Here is a 16,588-nt window from a genome sequence, read left to right as displayed (position 1 = left end):
CTTGAGTCGCTGCTGTCCCGGTTGCGGTGGTCCAGAGTCGTGCATCCTGAGTCGTGGCTGTCCCTGTTGCTGTGGTCCTGAGTCGCGCATCCTGAGTCTTGGCTGTCCCGGTTGCTGTGGTCCTGAGTAGCGCATCCTGAGTTGTGGCTGTCCCGGTTGCTGTGGTCCAGAGTCGTGCATCCTGAATCGTGGCTTTCCCGGTTGCTGTAGTCCAAAGTCGTGCATCCTGAGTCGTGGCTGTCCCGGTTGCTGTGGTCCAGAGTCGCGGATCCTGAGTTGTGGCTGTCCCGGTTTTTGCGGTCCAGAGTCCTGCATCCTGAGTCGTGGCTGTCTCTGTTGCTGTGGTCCTGAATCACGCATTCTGAGTCGTGGCTGTCCCGGTTGCTGTGGTCCTGAGTCGCGCATCCTGAGTCGTGGCTGTTGCTGTGGTCCTGAGTCGCGGACCTTGAGTCGTGGCTGTCCCGGTTGCTGTGGTCCAGAGTCGTGCATCCTGAGTCGTGGCTGTCCCGGTTGCTGTGGTAAAGAGTTGCGGATCCAGAGCCGTGGCTGTCCCGGTTGCTGTGGTCCAGAGTCGTGCATCCTGAGTCGTGGCTGTCCCTGTTGCTGTGGTCCTGAGTCGCGGACCTTGAGTCGTGGCTGTCCCGGTTGCTGTGGTCCAGAGTCGTGCATCCTGAGTCGTGGCTGTCCCTGTTGCTGTGGTCCTGAGTCGCGCATCCTGAGTTGTGGCTGTGCCGGTTGTTTTGGTCCAGAGTCGTGCATCCTGAGTCGTGGCTGTCCCTGTTGCTGTGGTCCTGAGTCGCGCATCCTGAGTTGTGGCTGTCCCGGTTGCTGTGGTCCTGAGTAGCGCATCCTGAGTCGTGGCTGTCCCTGTTGCTGTGGTCCTGAGTCGCGGACCTTGAGCCGTGGCTTTCCCGGTTGCTATGGTCCAGAGTCGTGCATCCTGAATCGTGGCTGTCCCTGTTGCTGTGGTCCTGAGTCGCGCATCCTGAGTCGTGGCTGTCCCGGTTGCTGTGGTCCTGAGTCGTGCATCCTGAGTCGTGGCTGTCCCGGTTGCTGTGGTCCAGAGTTGTGCATCCTGAGTCGTGGCTGTCCCTGTTGCTATGGTCCTGAGTCGTGCATTCTGAGTTGTGGCTGTCCCTGTTGCTGTGGTCCTGAGTCTTGCATCCTGAGTCCTGGCTGTCCCTGTTGCTGTGGTGCTGAGTCGCGGACCTTGAGTCGTGGCTGTCCCGGTTGCTGTGGTCCAGAGTCGTGGCTGTCCCAGTTGCTGTGGTCCAGAGTCGTGCATCCTGAGACGTGGCTGTCCCTGTTGCATTGATCCTGAGTCGTGCATCCTGAGTCGTGGCTGTCCCGGTTGCTGTGGTCCTGAGTCGCGCATCCTGAGTCGTGGCTGTCCCTGTTGCTGTGGTCCTGAGTGGCGGACCTTGAGTCGTGGCTGTTCCGGTTGCTGTGGTCCAGAGTCGTGCATCCTGAGTCGTGGCTGTCCCTGTTGCTGTGGTCCTGAGTCGCGCATCCTGAGTCGTGGCTGTCCCTGTTGCTGTGGTCCTGAGTCTTGCATCCTGAGTCGTGGCTGTCCCTGTTGATGTGGTCCAGAGTCTTGCATCCTGAGTCGTGGCTGTCCCTTTTGCTGTGGTCCTGCGTTGTGCATTCTGAGTCGTGGCTGTCCCTTTTACTGTGGTCATGAGTTGTGCATCCTGAGTCGTGGCTGTCCCTGTTGCTGTGGTCCTGAGTCTTGCATCCAGAGTCGTGACTGTCCCTGTTGCTGTGGTCCTGAGTCGCGGATCTTGAGTCGTGGCTGTCCTGGTTGCTCTGGTCCAGAGTGGTGCATCCTGAGTCGTGGCTGTCCCTGTTGCTGTGGTCCCGAGTCGTGGCTTTCCCTGTTACTGTGGTCCTGAGTTGTGCATCCTGAGTCGTGGCGTTTTCCCTGTGATTCTATGTGTTTTGCATGGTAGTCGCCCCCGTTTGGCGAGCGATTACAATAGGGTATTCGCCGACCCCATTTCCCCTAATTGACAGGTAAACAATATCTGTTTCCAAATTATTATTTGACTTTCCCGTACAATATTTGCTGATTGTGGTGTATCCCTGCAGTACAGCACATTTGTTTGTCATGAAATCTAAGGCTTGTTGTAAAAGTGTTGTAACTTGCTCTTTAAACTGTCATTGTACTTAACCAAAAGGGAAATAAAAATAAAAATAAATTAAACAAAGCCAAAAACTACCAGCTTGTTTAACTCTGGACATAAACCATAAGATTAAACCTCTATAAACAAAGTTTCAGTACTGAAATATCTGTCAACCTCAACCTTTATCTTATTTGACAGTTTATTTAATAGCATTGCAATATGTTATCTATTGTAATTTCTGCATCACACTTCGAAAGAGAAGATAAAAAATGTTAAACATTATATTATTTACACTCCAATAATACTTTTGATTTAAACTCATAGAACAAATGCAATGCAAAAAAAATGAACAAACTGGAAGCCAGAAAAATTACCACAGTGTACTTTATTAAATGAATATTGGTAGTTTGTGTTGCATTAGATTCAAATAAAAATTTACAAAAATCCCATATATACAAAATTGTATTTTCATCATGTTTACCACTTTTGATTAATTTTTACAATAAAATGTACTTTTTTTTAGCACTTCAGACTTTCATCACACAATGCAACTTACTGAAAAGACCAATTTTTTAAATCTTAAACATTTGTATCTTTTTTTAAATACACCACATACACCACATGTATCATTTTTTCCTCAGTAGTATATAGTCATAGTTACAGCCATCATGGTGGCATCATTGACACCGGTCTCACTCAGAACTCAATGAGAGAGGAATGTTCTTTTTTAGCTTGTACACTTTGCATACATGTATTTACAGATAACCTTTAAAGTTGATCGCTTCACTATCTGTGGTATCCATGTTCGACCATCTCTACACAGATATCTGGACAGAAGATTATACAATGTGACAGGAGTCCTCGCATCATCACCTGCAGGTTACTGTGCTTGTACTAAATGTGAAGTATCACACCTGTATCTGTTGCTGCTCAACACAACTTGTCATAAATATTCATTTTCTTTGACAAAAGTGAAAAGTGGACTTCTGGCTAGGCTAACCAAGCTAACACGGCCTGTTCACAACTAAGAGGCATGACTGCTTTGTGCTGGCTGTTTGAGTGCAGTTGTCAAAGTAAACACCCTGCAGTTAGATGGCAACCGTTTAAAGTCACAAAAATAGAAAAAAGACCAGAAAATACACCTTGTATTTGGTCCTTGTCGAGATTTCCTAGGACAGGTCACCCAACCCCTTGGAACCTGTAACACCTGTAAATCAATATGCGTGTATGTTGAGTTTGTGCATGTGTGTATTTCAGGACTAACCTGTGAAAAGTGAATCCCCTCATGAAATTAATCAAGTGTATATCTTCTTAAACAGCCACTTGTGTCGTCTAACAGGTTCACATACCTAAATAAGTAGTCGCGTTAGGAGCCGTTGGAGGTTGCACATGTGACATTCTCTTTTATCTAAACTAGAGAGGAACGTAATAGCTTTTAAAAGAGTTTGATTTTGACAATAATTAACAAAAAAGGTAATACACATTTGTTTTGAACATGGCTTGTATGGTCTAGTGGTTTATGTAGTTTGGCTCTTTTACATGACATGCCATTAAGCTTTTATCCAAAGTGACTTACAATTTGGTGCTAGGTAACCAAAGCCAATCTTCCTACAGCAGGACACCAAGCTATAAACTGAGAGTCTCGATCCTATAACATCTCCCTATGGACACTGACTCAGTCCTAGTATAAGCACAGTAACTGCTAATTATTAAATACACACACACACGTACATACACACATACCGTTGGCTAACCAAAAAATCAAGCTGTGCATTCAGTACAGCCTCAAACAATGCCCTGGGTGATGAGGTTGAAGTAAAGACAGAAATAAAAATAGATTCTCTTTAAGGCGAACAAAACATAGAAAGCAGCTTTTGAGATTCATGAGTAGAGTGATGGAGGGAGTGTGTGGATTTCTGATGAACTTCCTGCAGTGAGCAGGATACCCCCACCTGTATGAATGGAGGATTCCTCTTTGCACAGCATCTCATTTCAACTAATCTCAGGGCGGTGATACTCTCCTGCGGAGATAACCCCAATAGACTTCAGTTTACTGACTAAATACTATTTTGATTGACAGGTTTAAAAATGACTGCCAATAAAGCCAATTTAATTGGATGGAAATTCCCTTTTTCATGAGTATCTGGAAAAACCGATTTCATTAAAGTAAAATGTTTGCATTTTCAGTTTGGCACAAATTGAGTTTTCTATTTCTAATTACAGAAATGACTTCTTCAGACTTATGGAGCCTGTTTTGTCTGTGTTACAGAAGCAGTTGTATTGCCGATGGGAAGGTGGAGGGTCCATGAAACAAACTGAGGTAGCTTTATGTTCAGTTTATATCAGTACACATCTAACATATCAGTATACATATATGTTAGTTAGTGGGATGGAGATGAGATGAGTAAACAAAGGCTACACTGGATTTAAACTGTAAGTGAACTAACATGAGATGTTTCACACCCCTTAGAAATGATTGAAAGCTGCATTTACACAGAGTAGGCTACAGAGAAGACATACTTTTCAAGTAACACATCCTTATCAGTTCATGATGAGTCTTTCCAATTTGTGTCTCTTTTTTGAGACACTATCCAGCTAACCATCAGCTGTTGAGAAATCTTGTCTGATTGGTTCATATAACTGGCAATGTTTTCAGTGACTTTACATTTATTGCATTGACTTTGAAGGATTTTAGTTGTAGGAAAAATCCCATTGCTGTTTGTTGAGGGGGCTCTTGCGATGCAAACTTCAAGGTCGGCCTACAAAAATAAGTAATTTCTGCACAACTCTGTAGAGAAGCTTTGTTCTAAAGAGAATTTGCTCGATTGCCAGACACTTTTCGCTGCACTGCTTCCTGTCAGATGCAGCATGTAAAAATGATTAACTAATTATTTACCAAAAAAAATGAATAGATTATTTAACGTGGATTTCATTGCATCCAGGAGAAGCTTCCTCGTATGCCCAATAGAACAGCTGGATATACTCCTGCAGCCTTGTACACTGTATGCCATGCTCTGATCCTAAACTTATGTGCTTTTTTTACTCTAGTTGACAGGACCTGGTGTCTACAAAAACTAAATTTAGGAAATGCTGGTGTGTAATTGTATTAAACTAACTACTTTTATCTCAACACCTGCAGATTTAAAAAGGCTTTATACAACCTATAAACTCAAATTTAAACACCCCAAATTCTGGGACAGACTTAAAAGTGTAAGATTTGTAATGTACCAAAAATTCAAAATAAAGGCAAAAGTGCACACACACTGAACAGACACTCACTCACAGTAGTGACAAGGCAAAATAAAATAATCTGACATTAACAAATTATGTGACTTTGTTTCATTAGCCACGTTGTAAACTAAAATAAGTCACTTGAAAACATCTTAAAAAGGCGGAGAAAAAAAAGGTGTACACGTTATAAAGAACCCTACCACCCTTTTCACAGGTTTTAGCTCTAACTTCACATTACTATTGGCAGTAACATTGTATTTTATCTTTGATGTATATTGCCTACAGCCTCCATTGGTTTGCACGGTTATAAATGCATTCTGCATATTCATTAAACTTACAATAACTTTGACAATACTCAATATTCGATGAAAATGTGTTTTATGCTGAATCACAATTGCAGGAAAAGAACGTCCTCTTGAATCGTCGAAAAGTACAAAAGTATTTCTAAAACAAAGCAGCATGCTTTGCAAAAATGATTAGCTTTGATAAATTAAATGTGACATGGGTAAAACATGCTAACCGCTGGTATGGTCCTTTAAGCTGTGTCTCTGACAGAACATGGCAGGTTGGTGCAGAAGTCAAAAATGTGTTCAAATCATTTAAGATACAGGGTACACTTTGTGCTTTCCACCACCAACAAAACACAATTGTAAGAACTAAAATCAGGCATTTCAATTTATTTCTATTGATTTAATAACAAATAATAGATGGAATATGAAAATATTTACTGGGAAACTAGCACATGGAAACCTGATTCCCTCTTTGGGTTGTATATATATATTGGGCTTTACACACTCGTTTTAGTGATGTATAACTGTAACCAAAAGAATAAGATCAGCAACAGAACTCAGACTTCACAGATGAATGGTTAAACCAGATGAGGTCAGAGCAGCTGACTGCCGGGGGATGGTGGTCTCAGCAGGATGAAGAGGGTTTTAGTTTATGCTGTAATCATTCCTTTGACTCATGTTGTGCTTTGCTCTCTTCTTGCCATCGGTGGAAAAAAAACACACATTGCACTTGTGACGTAAAACAATAAAAAAAAAGAACCACCATGTTTATTTTGTGCAGACATTATAAAATGTAAAAGTCACACTACCTTAGATATCATTGCCCCTGACTCTAATGTCAATTTAGGGAGCTGAAATTCCTGAACATGGTGAATGTGGCAGCTGATTTGAAATATGTGATGATGTAATTTCTTCTTGCCTTCCAGCATTCCCTGAAGTCAAGCAGTTTTAATTGGGGGTGTGGCGTAGATGGTAGAGCTCGCCATTGTCTGCAGTCTGGAGCTGTCTGTTTGCACTCTGATTCGTATCACTGTGACATTTGAGGGTTTGTTTTTCATTAAGCCCAGTATATTATGAGGACACCATGAAAATGTGACTGGTACTGGCACTGATATCAGTGAGGCCTGAGTTATGGACAGTATCTGTCCAACACTTTAATCAGACCTCACAGTAAGTGTCATCATGGAATTTATTTTTGCTTAAACGCCACCATTCAGTCATCATTGTAATTTGAAAAACATTTTGAACTATCATTAATGCCAGGATTTTACTGAAATCTGCTATTAATTGAGGTTTTTCCTCCAGCTATTTTTATGGTCCGACCCTGAACTTTCCTCTGACGCAATATAACAGGACATTGTGTCTCGGTGCCAATAGTGGTGGGTCCGATCTTAAAGGGCCCATGTCATGCTTTTCCGGTTATTACCCGTCCCCTTGTGTTTTATGTAGCTTTTTCTGCATGTAAACGGTCTGCAGAGTCACAAACCCTCAAAGTACACCCTGTAGCGAGTACAATTCTAACAAATGGACCAATCCGCGGAGCTCCTCTCACACACACACACTCACTCAGCCTTATCTTTTCTCAGCTGCGGCTCCGCAGATTTCTCACTCTGAACTCAGCCTGAGACAGCGAGACACCGCGAAACTCACCTGAACTCAGCCTGAGCACAAACACAAACTCCTTGCAGACCCCACGCAGCAACCAGGAAACTACCCCAGTAATCCAGCTCACAGTCCGCAGCAGCGAGCCCCGCAACGTCCCGCCAACATGACACCCAGACCCCACGCAGCATTCTCATCTGTTTGTCATCACTGGTGTCATTTTCTGGTTGCAAACAAATGCCATTGTAACACATAAACACTTATGTTCCAACCCAGTCTCACCTCATTTCGTGTTGTAGTCACAAACTTAATTTAATCTATTGATTCGTGTTCACCAACACCATTTTCGCATTTCTTTCGTGTCACACAGAACGATTTTAAAAGCAATGTATTTCTATTGGTAGTATGTTTCGTGCCTGCACCACATATTTTTGTCCGGTCGGGTCTTGGAATACCAGAAGCTGTGTGGTTCATGAAAACATTTTCTTACTCAATATCTTACCCTAACTCTAACCCTATCCCTTTTATTTTAAATTGTATAATGTCGCCACCTGGGCGCCTCCCTAGGGAGGTGTTCCAGGCACGTCCAGCTGGGAAGAGACCAAGGGGTAGACCTAGAACCAGGTGGAGGGATTATATCTCTTCGCTGGCCTGGGAGCGCCTTGGGATCCCCCAGTCAGAGCTGGTTGATGTGGCCAGGGAAAAGAAAGTTTGGGGCTCTCTGCTGGAACGGCTACCTCCGCGACCCGACCACGGATAAGCGGGAGAAGATGGATGGATGGATGGATGTCGGATTTTTTTGCCGTCCGCGAGGAAAAGAAATGGGGCAAAGAGCCTCAGAATACTGAAATCTGTATTTTTTGTCATATTTTTTTCCTTCTAATTTGTTATTATTTGGTGCCGGCACCAAACATACTACCAATATAAATACATTGCTTCCAAAATCGTTCTGTGTCAGAATACTGAAATCTGTATTTTTTAAATCAGTTTTTCCATCTAATTTGTTATTATTTACATTGCTTTTAAAATCGTTCTGTATGTGGGCTCATAGGGAGGGGGGCAGGAGCTCCAACAAGCCGTGTAGGACAGAGAGTGAATACACATACTATACAGAGATGCTGTATGAGAAACCAATGTGATTTTGGAACATTGAAAAATTCTAGTAGACCTCAACAATGGAATTATGATCAGTAGAAATGGCAATGTCATGGGATCTTTAAGTTTTGTTTCCTTATCATCCGGTACCATCTTGCCCTGATCCAGGACATCAATATCATACTGCTGATCTGATGGAACCTCAAGACTTTAATCATCCAGGTGTTCATTCTATGGGAAAACATTATGGTAGGAATTATAGTACAACTTAGTGGCTGCATTACTATAATGTTATCGTCTACTTCAATAGGTCTTCAGTGGGCGATACAGCTAAACTGAAGTCCACCTCTATCTCAATAAAGGTTCTCAATGCGGAATTCAGAGCATATTTATGATTGAGGGATTGCCTCCACACAGCTCTCAACATGGTGAGGGTTAAGCTAATGGTTCTAGCAGGGAAAGCTAACAGAGCTAACAGTGTTAACCTAGGGTGACCAGACGTCCCCGTTTTCCGGGGACAGTCCCCGTTTCTATTGGCCTGTCCCCGGTTGAAACTGTCCCCGGAAATGTCCCCGTTTTTTAATATACGTTTAAATCACATAGCAAGGTGAAATAAAACGTTTCTTGTCATGACACACTGGGTAAACAGAGTATACTGCTCATTATTCTTCTTCTTTTGTCTTCCTGTTTCTCTTGATCTGCTCCATAAACTCTCTCATTCTCAACTGCGCCACTCGCTCTCTTTTCTTGATCGCCCTAACACACCCTTCACTGTCCCGCTTAATTGTAGGAATTCTGCATTGTGCTACTTCACTGGGTTTTGGAAACTTGTACCCTACTTTGGAGCATCTTTGATAAACTATATATGTGCCTTTCCATTTCGTGTAGTAGGCTTGATAGTACTGTATCCAATATGAAAAATGTTTTTTATATGAGTCACTTCCATATAAAATGCCAGTTTTCAGGGCTTGGTTTGATAATTTCATCAAATAAATAAGATTAAGTCAAAAGAATATTTTGCGCTTATGCTTACAGGTAGCGTGGAGAGTAAGAAGAGAATAAACACTTAGATATGTGAAGGGATAGAATGGAAATGTTAATTATATAATTACAGAGCCTGTCAATTTATAAATTGATGAAAACAATGTAACTGTTAACACAATTGTATCTAATAATTAGGGGTGCACCGAATGGGAAATTCTTGGCCGAAACCGATACCGAAAATAGGAAACAGTTGGCCGAAAACTGAATGCCGAAAGTCCGAAATTGATTAATAGAAATATATATATAATGTATACATTTTTTAACAACGTTGTTCAGCTACCTGATTATGGAAAAAGACATGATTATGGCAAAACTTAACTTAATTAAATAATAATCACTATTATGGGTCCATAAAACATTTATTCAGCACTTTTGAATGCATACAGTACATTAATTCCAAGTCAAGTGCATTTTCTTTTCTCTGTAGGATAACTACAACAAAGTGCATTCAGAACAAAGCCAAAGTGCTTTAAAACTGCATAAACATCTAGGCCAGTAGGCCTACAACAAAATAGTGTAAATAAAGACTGTAACAGCCAGGCCTTCAACAACAACAAATGCACCTATAAGTTTGGTAACCTAACGTGTTGTTGTGATGACGTAATCAAAACGCGGCGACAAGCACGGCGCGCGACCATGCTCGCGGCTGGCTCACAGCCAACATGTCTGCCGCTTGGAGATATTTCAAAATATCAGAGAAAGAGGCGCGGATTGCGATTTGTAAAAAGTTTTCAGCTGACATTTCTCGAGGGGGTGTAACTGCAAAGACTTTCACCACTTCGAGATACTCCACCACTTGAAATCAAAACACCCGGACAAATATGCGGAGTATGATCAACGTAACCCTGTTCTCTGACATTCGGTGATATTTTTTCGGCCGAAGCCGAAAGGGCCTTTTTAACCATTTTCGGCCGATAATTTTCGGTGGCCGAATATTCGGTGCATCCCTACTAATGATATACTATCTATTTTTAAATATCAGAGCGGAAGAAAAAAATGAGAAGGGAAAAACCGGAATAAAGATAAAGAAGCAAAGAGATTGTACAATAGTGAGAAAGAGAAGGAAAGGAAGAAAGAGAAGACAAGTTAAGAAAAGGGAGAATGTTTGGAGGGGAAGAAAAAGTTAACAGATTCCACATAGACGAGGTGGAATTTGTGTCTCTGTCCATTGATGCATCCAATCATGGACATGTAAAGCTGCTGCCAATATTAGTAAGATATTGTAAGATAAATGATAGCACATCAGTGGCAACAAAACTACTCGATTGTGTTGAACTCAAAAGGAGAAACAGCAGAGGAAATTGCAGCTGAGGTCCTGGTGGTTATCCAACAATTCAACAAGCAGTTTGATCTCTTTGTCCCAGTGTGTCTGACAGTTGAAGTGTCTTTGATAGTATGTCATTCTCCTAGTGTTACTTGTCTGTTGTCTCTATATCTTGTACATATGTTAATTATCAAATAAACTTGAGGCTATAACCTATGTAGTTCGAAAATGTTTTGTTATTAATTATGGAACACTCAATAAGTGAGTTAATACTTTACTCTACAGTATAACTTCACTTACCATGGTATTGAAATCAGATTTTCTGAAAGGTTTCATTAATTAGTTAGTTAGTTACCATTTCTAGTAATTAGTTAGCACGGAGCCCTGGAGGGTTCATAGAGAAAAAAAAAACGTGGCGACGTTTTACTTTCTCGTGCGCACGCTTTAGTAACTTGTGCACACACTGGTGGTGTCGGACACACACACACACACACACACACACACACACACACACACACACACACACACACACACACACACACACACACACACACACACACACACACACACACACACACACACACACACACACACACACACACACACACACACGCACACACGCACACGCACACGCACACACACAGGACATCTCCTTCATAAAACGAGGGGGAATACTCTGGTCGTTCGATGTGTGTAGAGGTGTGTGTGGTTAAACGTAGCAGCCTCGATCTCTTTTCAGCTGTTCTAATGAAGGGAAACGCAGTGAAGTAAACAGTAAAAGGCACAGCTCTTTGCAGCTGGTGCTGCTCTTCTCAGATTCTGCTTAGTTACACGTTACTGCCTGCAGTGCCCTGTACGACGAAGCCAGTTCAACAGACCCTGGATATGTTCGATTTACCCGGCTTAACTAACCCTAACTAACGCGATGTCGCTAAGCGGTCCTACGAAGCTAGTTATCAACTCAGTAAATCAACCAGGGTTTCTCTGACCGGCTGAGAGCGCGTTCACGTGAAAGGAACGGGATTAGCAACATTTGACCAATCACAAACACGGAGACGCGTGCTGACAGCGCAGCGTCATACTTCATGAATGAATAGTGTAAATAGCAAATCCTGCTTCGTAGTACAGGCCACTGGTGCCGCAAAGATTTCATAAAGTGAAGGAGGTTTTCCCTCTATAAAACAGCTGTAGGCAGCAGATACTGTGAGTCACGGACAGGAATCCCTCAATTTAAATAAAACGAGGCCACGCTTTATTAACTTGTGCGCAAGCTTTATTAACTCGTGCGAACGAGAAAGTAAAACGTGGCCACGTTTTATTTATTTTTCTCTCAATGAACCCTCCAGGGCTCCGTAAGTTAGTAGTACACATCAGTTTATTACAGCAGTTAAAATGTTCGAATTACATTGAACCAGAATTGACCCCCTTTTTCTTTAACAGTAAAGAAAATGTGATATGTTAATGATATATTGACCGCAAAACTCAAAATGTCCCCGGTTTTAATTGTGAAAATCTGGTCAATTTATGTTGACCTGAGGGAGAAACGAAGGGTGGCTGATTTCTGAGTTTGCGCAACATCCTGTGGGTAAGGACGAGGATGTTTAGAAAACGTAACAGCCAACCTCCGTGTAAGCGCAGTGCAGAACAGTGACCATTAGCTAGCCAAACAAAGGACTCACATGCGCTAGCATGCATACCCTGCTGGACTGGCTCGATATGAAAGCACGGAGGAGCTCAAATTACAACACACAGAAACCACTATATCTTTGCATAGTACATCGTTGCTAATATACTAATGTTTTGAATACTGTATAAAGAACCTTACAGTATGTATGTATGTATAGAAGTAAGTCTCCATCAGCCCTCTCTGTAGAGTTTAGCATCCATGCTAACATAATCTCAAACTTCCATTAAGATATATTATTTTTCCTTTGTTACTTCACCTAAAATGTAGTCTAATTTGGTACAGGTACACTTTGTTACTTGCACCCACGTGCTATTGTTGTTTTTTGTCTGTGCATTAGGCATCCCTCTCTGAAAATGTCTGGATTCTGTTAGAAATTAAAATCAATGTTTTAATGGGGAAATGTAGTTTAAACATGCCGTCAGTTTTAATGCTCTTTTATACTGAAAAAACAGAAATTCTTGTGCACAAGCAGTTAAGCTTTAATTCTGAAAATCCTTCATCTACGGTGAGCATTTAGCATGTGGCTAATATACGATTTCCTAAAGAGGTGAATTTAGTAGCGAAATGATATGGAGTGGTGCAAACCGAAGCCTACTGATTTAACACTACAACTATAGATGTCGAGATACTACCATGCTGAATATTAAATGAAGGTAAAGTTTATTTGAATACATTATTGTTTACAGACGAGAGTAGCATGTGACAACATCCGGAATGACCGGAAACCAAACGAGCCGAGAAGTATTTTTTAGAGTATTGATTACAGCGTTTAGAATGTGTTAAATGAAAAACCATGAAAGAGAATATGAGGAGAAAAGGCGTGTTAAGCATATATTGAATGTGAAAAGAACCAATCCTCTGTTTAAATGCAACAACGGACATTGGAGACGAGGCGAGCCGGCAGGCGGGGAGGAGCCAGCAGAGGATATATAACAGCACCGTAGGAGAGATCCACTCTCTTCTCTTCCCTAACGAGGAGCGGATCACAGCTGTTTGTCTGACTGAACAATATCATGCTTGTGACCAACCCGCGCTTTTTTAAATTAAAGTACCCAATTGAACTTTCACAGAGACTCCATTTAGTCTCCTTTTAAAGCTTCTCTCCTGGACGGGAGAATAACGAACACAGTTTACAATTCCATCAGATACCCTTTCCTAAAAATAATATGTGGTACAATGGTGGTCTTATATCAAGCTCTTAATGTGGGATGTCAGCTAATCAAAAAACGCTTTGTTAGCATTCCTAAGCCGGCACCATGCTAACCTGTGTTGTGTGGCTCGGTGTTACGATGTTAAAAGCTGCTGGAACATTTTGCCCAGAAGATGACGTGTTTATGAAAGAAAAGCAGACTATGGACACTCAAACCACAAACAATGACTTCAGTACCCTCTACGTCATCTCTAAAGTAAACAAATGATGTATGTAGTATCAGAGATCTCCTGGTGGTTGGTGTAGTTTGGCTGAGATTACTGTTATGTGTCTTCCTTCCCATTTTCATCTCAGCGCTTTTGCTTGTGCCTCCTGATCTACACCCCACACAATCACCTCCACAAAGGTCATAGCACAGCCATGTTTATGAGGCCGGACTGCAAGTAGTTGAGTTGAGCTGCCAGGAAGATATGTTTTGGCATTGTTTGAGTTTGACTTATCTCTTTTAGGAGAAAACAGTGAGGTTGTGTCTGTCCAGCTTTCACCTCATCTTTGTCGCTTCCCATCCTTCCCTCCTGCCACGTTTGGTTAATTGTACCCAAACAAAACACAATGACTATGTATAGATGCTACTAGTTCAGTTCTTTATGACCTTTTTCCAGTGAAGACCATCATCATCCCAGAATAATGGAATGTCTAGGCCAAAGAAGAAAATGTTTGGAACACACAATATTTATGGTCACTGTGTCACATCGGGCAATTACAGCCCCTTTCACAGTTGTAAACATAAACATTTTAAATGTGTCCCAGTTAATTTTGTGTGTTGCAGTCTAAGTTCATAACATAACCTGACAGGAAGTACTCATAGACCCGAGCTTTAGCCTAGCAATGGAATTCAGTCGAAACGGTCTAGAGTAATCGCTTCTTGCCTTGGTCAAAACTACTACACGTTGGACCCCGACCAATCAAAGCTTACCGTCTTTCATCCTTGGTGGCGCTACGGAATAGAAAAGAAAAGGGGTAATGAGAGATGGAACGTGAGATTGTTGGTAGTAACAAATTCTTATTGCCACAGACCCTGTTACTGTACTTGTAATAGCAGGATAATCCTTTGACTGCAGCACCCCTCTTTGGGTTCTGAGAGCAGTGGAACTACAACGTGGTCTCATATTCTAACCGCTCCTGCACCAGAGCGTCGTCCTTGTATTGCAGCCGCGGAGGAGTCGGTGAGGAGTCTATGGCTAGGATTGCCCTGCGTATACTGCGGTCGAGGACATGGCGTTCCCACGCAGGGTAGCGGTTCCTGCAAAGGTCGATCTTGATGACGGTCTCATCGAGGCGCGGAGCACGGGACGATGGCGTGGATGGCGCTGGGGGTCGGACCTGAAAAACTGGCATGCAGCCGTCCCGCTCGGAATACTTCCCCATGTCGCGCTCCAGAGTTGTGGTGGCACCCCGGTTGGAACGAAGCGAGTTGGTGGCACCTTCGGACGGAAGCGTGGAGAATTGAGCAGTGGGGTCCAGGTCCAGTGCCTGGCCACTCGGCGAGCGCCCGAAGCGAGGCCCGTTGGGATGGAAAAAGGCATAGTACATGAGCATGAAAACCACTCCGGTGAGGAAACTGCTGAAGATGACGCAGAGAGCTGGCACTGCGAAGGCGTCAGTGGTGTGGGGCGAGCGGTAGAGGTACCACAACGCATTGAGAGCAGCATTCTCCACCAGAATCACCAGGTAGTATATAAAGAGCCGACACCTGCACAGAGACATGATAGAAAGGAACAGTTAGCGAACAAGATAGGTAAGTGTGTGTTTGGAATTGGGCATTTGACATTGGGCTGTGATCATTTCAGTGATTAGGGTCATCTTTCCAACACAAATCTTTGTAAGCCCATCATGGGTGGCTTGATTTGCTGTATATGTAAAAGCCTTTTAGGTGGTTGCAAAGACTGGAAATGATCTGTATAAATGCAGTCCATTTACAAATGACCATGAATGTATAAAAGGCAAACCACCGTAAAAGGTTATTTCTTTACCACAAAGTTATCTTAAACTCAAAATTCCTAAATAAAATGTAATTTGACTACAACAAAGAATAAAAAAGGACCTTACATTACATTAAAAAAATTAAGCATCAGAAACAACTTTTTTCCTCAGGTCTCATCACACTTCATGGACTTAAGCGTCCTCACCTTGTCCGTCCCTCCTTGACGTTGAACCAGGAGAAGATGTAGATGATGCCCACCACCATGTCAAACACAATCTCCTCCCACTTGCTGATGCAGAAGTCTGTCTCGCAGTGGACAATCCAGAAGGTCATGACGCACCAGTGCAGCACAATGAAGATGCCGAAATAGAGTTGAAACACAGAGGCGAACAGGGCGAAAGTGATGACCCTGGCAGCGATGGTGAAGAAGTGCCAGCAGAACTGGATGATGACGGCCAGGTAGCTGATGGGCTTCTTGTCGTCCCGAGAATCCCGTAGGGCCTTCTGGTAGGAGGCCAGGGCCCAGGCCAGAGAGACTAGGGAGGCAGCCGCTGTCATCCCTGGGAGACGTACAGAACAAAAACATTTTGTGAAATCTGCCGTCAGTTTCACAGCCAGAGGAGGAGATATTCCTCTTCAATGTCAGATTTCTTCTCAGAGCGTGAATTACAGACTGGATTCTGAAAGTGTTGGCATAGCACAAACACTACAAATGAACCCATTATGGTCGATTTATTTAGAAAGACCGTTGTTATGTCTCGAAAATATTGCTGCATCGATGTATCATACCAAGATTAGATTAAATAAGGTATAAATACATGGATTTTAGTACATAATTAAATTTAACACTAAAGAACTGGTATTAACTTGTACTTGTATCATGTATCAGTCACATATTTCTATTATAAGCTAATTTCGCTAAGTGATTTAAAAAATATATATTATAAATTGTATGTGCTATTCATAACCGATCACATTAGAGTGTTGCTAATCCAAAGAAGGCTAAAGGGCAAGGTTGCTAACATCATTAAATCACTAAAATCCCTTTTTCAATCAATATTTTGTTTCAAACTATTGATTCATTTAGTAAGTAGCCATATATATGCAATCAGCCTGAT

General features: G+C 42.4%; 1 protein-coding gene across 1 annotated transcript in view; it reads right to left on the bottom strand.

Annotated features, from left to right (window-relative positions):
* Positions 1–2,489: 2,489 nt before the first annotated feature.
* xkr4 (XK related 4) overlaps positions 2,490–16,588 on the bottom strand; it is a gene marked incomplete at its 5' end in the record, with an annotated part of 53,227 nt that continues 39,128 nt past the window's right edge. The window contains 2 exons of the mRNA XM_079650977.1: positions 2,490–15,239; positions 15,676–16,030. Coding sequence (XP_079507103.1) covers positions 14,639–15,239; positions 15,676–16,030 — 956 coding nt within the window. The remainder of the gene's footprint in view (positions 15,240–15,675; positions 16,031–16,588) is intronic.

Source organism: Notothenia rossii, assembly GCF_949606895.1.
Source record: "Notothenia rossii genome assembly, chromosome: 9".
NCBI classification, from domain to species: Eukaryota; Metazoa; Chordata; class Actinopteri; order Perciformes; family Nototheniidae; genus Notothenia; species Notothenia rossii.
Note: the sequence above shows the minus strand (reverse complement) of the source record. Positions and strands in the feature narration are given on the sequence as shown.